At 25.6% G+C, this 8,286-nt stretch overlaps 1 protein-coding gene across 1 annotated transcript; it reads right to left on the reverse strand.

The window, feature by feature from the left end:
- Positions 1-1,760: 1,760 nt before the first annotated feature.
- LOC119600534 lies at positions 1,761-8,286 on the reverse strand. The gene is made up of 4 exons (XM_037950799.1): positions 8,041-8,286; positions 3,033-3,426; positions 2,176-2,632; positions 1,761-1,938 (listed from the first exon to the last, which is right to left on the reverse strand). The coding sequence occupies exons 1-3, from the start codon at positions 8,147-8,149 to the stop codon at positions 2,329-2,331; spliced, it is 807 nt and encodes a 268-aa protein (XP_037806727.1). The 5' UTR covers positions 8,150-8,286; the 3' UTR covers positions 1,761-1,938; positions 2,176-2,328.

Below are 8,286 nucleotides of genomic sequence, written 5' to 3' on the forward strand. Positions count from 1 at the left end.
ACAAAAAAAATGGCACGAGTTTAAAAATTTTACATGTCGTAGGTACCCTACTTTGAGCCGCCACAGCGCCGTCCCTGGGGCATCTGCAGGGTTCATCTTCAAAACTTAAACTCGAATACTCCTTGGCTACGCTCACGCCAATTTTATCCCGATCGGATCAGCCGTTTAGAAATGCCAGATTTATTTCCAAAAAATTTCCATTCTGCCCCACTGTGGGCTATAGCAACGAACATATGCGAAATATTGACAATAACTTGCGGGCAGTTTATAATCCCGGCGGATTAGATGTACCGGTAATGCAAAAGATCCCACTAGCTGATAGGTAGATAGATAGATAGATAGATATAGATAGATAGATAGATAGTAGATAGATAGATAGATAGATAGATAGATAGATAGATAGATAGATAGATGATAGATAGATAGATAGATAGATAGATAGATAGATAAGATAGATAGATAGATAGATAGATAGATAGATAGATAGATAGATAGATAGATAGATAGATAGATAGATAGATAGATAGATAGATAGATAGATAGATAGATAGATAGATAGATAGATAGAATAGATAGATAGATAGATAGATAGATAGATAGATAGATAGATAGATAGATAGATAGATAGATAGATAGATAGATAGATAGATAGATAGATAGATAGATAGATAGATAGATAGATAGATAGATAGATAGATAGATAGATAGATAGATAGATAGATAGATAGATAGATAGATAGATAGATAGATAGTAGATAGATAGATAGATAGATAGATAGATAGATAGATAGATAGATAGATAGATAGATAGATAGATAGATAGATAGATAGATAGATAGATAGATAGATAGATAGATAGATAGATAGATAGATAGATAGATAGATAGATAGATAGATAGATAGATAGATAGATAGATAGATAGATAGATAGATAGATAGATAGATAGATAGATAGATAGATAGATAGATAGATAGATAGATAGATAGATAGATAGATAGATAGATAGATAGATAGATAGATAGATAGATAGATAGATAGATAGATAGATAGATAGATAGATAGATAGATAGATAGATAGATAGATAGATAGATAGATAGATAGATAGATAGATAGATAGATAGATAGATAGATAGATAGATAGATAGATAGATAGATAGATAGATAGATAGATAGATAGATAGATAGATAGATAGATAGATAGATAGATAGATAGATAGATAGATAGATAGATAGATAGATAGATAGATAGATAGATAGATAGATAGATAGATAGATAGATAGATAGATAGATAGATAGATAGATAGATAGATAGATAGATAGATAGATAGATAGATAGATAGATAGATAGATAGATAGATAGATAGATAGATAGATAGATAGATAGATAGATAGATAGATAGATAGATAGATAGATAGATAGATAGATAGATAGATAGAAGATAGATAGATAGATAGATAGATAGATAGATAATAGATAGATAATAGATAGATAGATAGATAGATAGATAGATAGATAGATAGAAGATAGATAGATAGATAGATAGATAGATAGATAGATAGATAGATAGATAGATAGATAGATAGATAGATAGATAGATAGATAGATAGATAGATAGATAGGGTTTGGTACAACTGTTTAAAATGTTTGAACTTTGTTCGCCTCTAGTCGTTCTGGAGCAATAATCTTATAATTTAATTGCATTTTAAAAGCCCATTCCTTGTACAAAGTAAACACAAATACCAAGAGTTTTTTTCTTTAATTTTCTCATTTGTTTTATTTGGATTTGAAACTTAGAGATATCACAGGATTAGAAATAATACATAGAAAAGAATAACAATTATTTTACAAAATTAAATATTTAAATTAAAAAAAAAATCCAAATCCAATTTTATGATTTCGATTTAACGGGCTTTGAAGTTGTGGTTGTAGAATTTCTGTTGGGGAAAAAGAACGGCATGAAAAAGATAAAAGAACGATTAAAACTTATTAAATGTAAAGGCAAAAGTAAAATTATATAAAATTTTGAAAATTTATTGCAGAAAGAATTCCAATTTTGATAGATTATTTTGAGTAATTTTTTGCCGGATAATCGAATTCTTAATAATTTTCAAGATTAAACGTTCTGTAATAAATTTAAAGTATTAAAAAAAAATAAAATCAACACCTCTCACCTTAAAATTTACTAATTAAAATAAAGTTTTAAAATAAGGGATAAAGCTCTACGTGCAAGCTTTTAAAAGTGACATGCTTTTACTACAACTACCAGTAAATGTGCGTGTTTGTATGTATTATTTCTGAATCTTGTTAAATTTCTTTAAACAAGTCTACAATTCTTCTTTTCTGGAATTCGAATACAAATGTGTAACATCTTCTACGGTGCCCAAGTGTAAAGTTTTCTCATCTTCAAGATTATCATTCTCATCGTCCAAAAGACTATGATCATGATTTTTAATTTTAATTTCTTGCAACTTTGGTTTAGTGTTCTTTGGTTTAGCTGTGGACTTCTTGTGTTTGGGTATATAAGTGACTGTTTCTGTGTCACTAGTGACGGTGGTGTGTAAAGTGTTCTTTTGTGTAGCCTGTGAGGGATCTGGACTGGTTAGGGAGATTTTTGAAGCATAAACTATTCTGTAAGTTTTAAATAAATTTTAAAAAATATATTATTAGTTATACAGTTAAGCTTATAACTTAAGTTTAAGTTTAGTAACATGCTTTTAAATTTAAAGCTTTTTTTTAGCTAAGTTTAGCTTTATAAAACTTTTTTGGTAATTTTCAAGTTTCAAATACCTTTTCATATTTACAGTTTCAATTTCAAGGCATATTTTATCGTTTCATTTTTTTTAACATACAACAAGCTTTTGTTTTGTGCTTAAATTAACTAGTTGAGCTTTTATAGTTTATTTGCTTTTTAGAAAATATCTATTGGCGTTGTCGGCTTGCTCCTCGTAGCTTTTGTGGTTGTCTAATTTAGCAAGTTTTATTGATATATTTACATTACAATTAAACAGCTTTAAACTCTAATATTTACCTGTCTCTGGTTTGCATATTGGCCTCTACATCCACACTGCGTGGTTGTCTAAAATCACATTCCAACGAGAAAGCCGAATCTCCGGGTGTTATGAGCTCTGGATCATTTTGTATGACCACGATATTGGAATAGAGTTCTCCCTCCTTTTGGGTTTGACACTGATCTAAACTGAAATTCATTTCTAGAGTTTTGGCACTATTCGTTGAGGGTTTAACGAAACAGGGAGCTGCTTGTTTATAGAAACTTCCTCTGGTATACATGACACCGGTGAAGGGTTTTTCGGTTTCCAACATGACATGCATGGAATCGGAACCACATTTGAGGTTGACTTTCTGTATGCCCTGATCGGAGCCTTCGATTTTAAAGGTATCGGTTAGATCTTGTTCCCAAATTTCTGGAAGATATAATAAAAATATTTAATAATAATATTTGAACAAATTAAAAAGAAATTATTATTAAACTTTTCGAATAATCGAATAATATATTTCCGTCTATTCATTTGAAACTATCCTAAAATGTTTAAAAAAATATTCGAATAATCGCTTTTAAACATGTTTTGCAAATTAAATTAAAAATGTGTAAAATTTTATTCGATTAATCGATTAATATGTAGCAGTTTTTGCAAAAAATAATCAAAATAAAATTAATATTTTTTCGAGTAATCGATTAAAATTACAATAAAATAAAAATGTGAAGAATACTTAAACTTCCCTTTATAATGCGAATAATGAATAAAAATTATTCGATTAATCGCTTCATACTATTCGAATTTATTAAACAACTTGAATTTTCGGCAAATATAACGGAAAACGCTTTAGAATGTTATTCGAATAATCGATTAAAATTATCCGATTAATCGAATAAATATATTCGATTAAATATTTCTCAGAAAATTATTGACAAATTGAAAATTATTTATAAAAATGAATTTCATTCGAATAATCGATTAAAATTATCCGATTAATCGAATAAATATATTCGATTAAATATTTCTCTGAAAACTTATTGACAAATTGAAAATTATTTTATAAATTTTAAAGTTTTAGAATAATTTATCGAATAGTCGATTAATTTAAAACAAACAAATAATTTTTCGAATAATCGATTAAAATTATTCGAATAATTAAAATTCGTCTAATCGTTTAACTTTAAAAATTGAATAAAACAAAATACTCGTTAGTAAGTTATTCGAATAATCATTATAAAGTTATTCGAATAATCGATTGAAATTATCTGGTTAATCGATTAAATACATTCGATTACATTTTTGTATGAATATTTATTGAACAAATTTAAAATTGTTTAAAAAATTTAAATTTTTGATTTAAATTTGTCGAATAATCGATTAAAATTAAACGAATCATTAAAATTTAATTAAACGAATCTTTTGAAAATTATTCCATAAATTGCATTTTCTGCAAAAAAATACGAAAAATACAAAAAAATCGATTAATCGATTAAAATTATTCGATTAATCGATTCAAATTATTCGATTAATCGATTCAAATTATTCGATTAAATTCATTCAATTAAATTTTTTAATGAAAACCTCTTAAAAATTATTTAATAAATTTTAACTAAATTTTTTTAGAAGTTTTTGAATAATCGATTAAAATTATTCGATTAATTAATTATCGTTTAATTAAACTTAAACATTTCATAAATAAATTCAATTATCTGCAAACACAACAAAAAACTCGAAAGAAAGTTTTCCAATTGCTTTAAGTTATTTGAGTAATCGATTAAACTTATTCGATTAATCGGTTTGAAAACAATACTATGATAAAGAATATTATTCCGAGTTTAATGTTCTTTATAAATGTATTTATATTTTTTCTGTAATTAATATGAAAAAAATCCTAAAAAATATTCGAATAATCGATAAAACTTATTCGAATAATTCGATTAAACGATTAAAATTATCCGATTAATCGACATAATTTATTCGGTTAATCGTTTAAAAACGATTATTTTCGTTATTAAATTGATTTTTATGATTTGATTTTATTCCAACATAATTTCCGTTTTTAGCTTTTGATAGTTTTTTAAATATTCGATTAAATTATAGCGATTAATTAAAATTTACCGATTATTTTAATCGATTAAAAATATAACAACTTTTTCATACAAAAATTTGTAATAAATAAACTATTAAAAATTACTTGATTTGTACAAAAAGTTATTCGAATAATCGATTAAAATTATCCGATTAATAGATGAAATGTATTCGGTTAATCGAATAAATAAGTTAAATATTTGTAACATTTTTTTTTCTTTGATAAAACAGATAACGAATAATTTTTTTTCGTTATTTTTTCATTATTAATCGATTTAAATTATTCGAATATTCGGTTAAACTCAAATACTAAATCTTGTTAAACAAATTCTTAAAAAAGACAATATTTGTTAAAATTTTTTCTTTTATAAAGTAAACACGAATTTGTTCTATTTTTTACGAATAATCGCATTAAAATATTCGAATAATCGATTTATATTATCCGATTAATCGATTAAAAATTTGCGCTAATTCGATATAAAATTTTATTTAAAAAATACCTTTTTCAGTTTTTTATAGTTTTTTGAGTATTCGATTAAAATTAACCGATTAATTAATTACAATTTGCGATTAATCGATTAAATATAAAAAATCTTTTTTTATACAAAAATGTGTAAATAAAATAAAAATGAAAAATACTAATTTTATACCAACAATTTATACGAATAATCGATTATGTATCTGATTAATCGAATAAATTATTCGAATTAACTCTAAATTGTATGTTTAAAAGATTAATAGTTTATTAAATATTCGAAATTTTATCTTATTAATACTTAACCAAAATACAAAAAATTATTCGAATAATCGATTAGAATTATCCGATTAATCGATTAAAAATTAACCGAATAATCGATTAACATTATTCGTAAAATCAATTCAGATTTAAGTTTTCTCTAAATCATTATTGTCAATTTTTATCGATTAATCGTTTAATCCTAACAAAATATTTTGAAATTTTTTCTTAAATTTACACAATAATTTCTTTCAGTGTTAAATAAGATTCACTTGCTACACTTTCTACGTCTTCTACATATTTATATACTTTGCCAAGAACACTACATTTACACGATTCTCTTTAAATAAAACCGGTTTTCTGTAGTTGTTGTTTGCAACAGACGATTCTTAACAAAGTCATTGTCATGATCATTGTTCTTAAACGCACAAAGAGTTTACAAACCACCATAAGTATCTACATACATATACAGTGTCTCTCATAATTATTCGAATTTGGGTAAACTATAAAAAGAAACCAAATTTAATAATATATTTTGTGTGCAAAATAAATAAATTAATTTGTTATATTGTCTAGATAGTCCTTATGTTTGATATCACGCTTTTTAAAACTTGAAAAATTTGTATTGACTTAAATTAATTGTGCTTTTTTAAAAAAAGTCCATGAAATTGCCTCACAAAAGTATACGAATTTTTCCTGTATTTCATATTTGATCATATTATACGCAACACAAATTTTAGAATCGAATGGTTTTTATGCGTAATATTGTTTTAAGGGGTTACTATCCACGGAAAGGATATATTTTTGGCCCATTTGGTCCACAATTTTGGGGAATTTGTACCCTTTTTTCATGTAATATCATTAAAATAGCGATTTTTGACCATAATTGTAAATTTTTCTCCTTTTTTCCAGAGATAAAACAAAAATTTGATATTGGGACTCAAAAGACCCCTTGGGGTATCTAAAAATAATATCTTTTGTTACAAGAATCTGTATTTAAACGTTCCAAGATAAATTATTCGGATCATTCTTCTTTCGCTAATTCAATATATTGGAACTTAAGTCCATTTTTATAATACTAGGATCAACTATTTTCGGGGAAAGTTTTCTGGTATATATTCTTTTAGATATCAGCTTTTATACATTTTAAGTTTTCAATGTGTTGTGGAAGTGTACAACTCCAAAACATGCCTCGAAGAAACACCATTCAAAATAGTAAAATCATTATTTTTATATGCCAATGGCCTCCATGCTGCATGGCACGATATCATTATGATCACATCAAAAATGTTGATATGTGTTTAAATATTATTTACTATGATCAAATTAAAACCAAAATTTAGGACTTACAGTGTTATTGTAACGGGCAACATAAGCGCGAAAGTTACGAGTAGTAAAAACTGAAATCTACTATATAGGATGACGTTTTGTTAAGGCATGTTTTGGGGTTGTATACCGCTATAATATATTGAAAATTTAAAATACATTAGTGCCAATATGTACATGAATATACACTAGACAACTTTGTCGGAAAATATCGTCCCTAGAGGTACGAAAAGGGACTTATGATCCAGATAATTCAATTAGAAACTGCAAAACGATAGCAAAAATACATCTTGGAACGTTTAAGTACAGATCCTTATAACAAAAAATATTATTTTTAGATACCCTATGGTTTCTATTTAATTCCAATATTAAATTTTGGTTTTATCTCTGGAAAAACATTACAAATATAGCCAAAAATCGCCATTTTAATGATATTACATGAAAAGAGGGTACAAATCCCCCAAAATTGTGGACCAAATGGGTCAAAAATATATCCATGCGGTTGATAGTAACCCCTTAAAACCATATTAAGCATAAAACCATGCGATTCTAAAATGTGTGTATCGTATAATATGATCAAATATGAAATACAGGAAAAATTCGCATACTTTTGTGAAGTAGTTTCATGGACTTTTTTTAAAAAAAGCATAACTAATTTAAGTAAATGTAAAGTTTTCAAGTTTTAAGGGGCGTGATATCAAAACTAAAGACTATCTAGACAATATAACAAATTTATTTATTTATTTCCCACACAAAATATATTATTAAATTTGGTTTCTTTTCATAGTTTACCTAAATTCGAATACTTATGAGAGACACTGTATATGTATGCAAAGTATCTTTAGAATACGACTCAAACCAAGCGTATTAATCAATTTTTCCATTTTTACCTTGTTGACTTTTTTGTTGTTGCTGTTGTTCTTTTTTAGCCTGACAAACCGTTAACAACAATAAGTTGAAGGCACAAATGATGACAACTTTAGATGATTTAATAAACATTTTGAAAATTGTTTAAATACTTTTGATTTTTTTTATAAATTAGTTATAATTTTTTGTTAAATTAATTTAAAATAATAATATTTATTTAAGTTTTGTATAATTTTTTTTGTAAAATCTTCACTTAATTTTTATTAATA

The sequence above is a fragment of the Lucilia sericata genome, unplaced genomic scaffold, assembly GCF_015586225.1.
Source record: "Lucilia sericata isolate MDLA Ls3-8-SP2 unplaced genomic scaffold, ASM1558622v1 Contig000116F_arrow, whole genome shotgun sequence".
In the NCBI taxonomy this organism is placed as follows: domain Eukaryota; kingdom Metazoa; phylum Arthropoda; class Insecta; order Diptera; family Calliphoridae; genus Lucilia; species Lucilia sericata.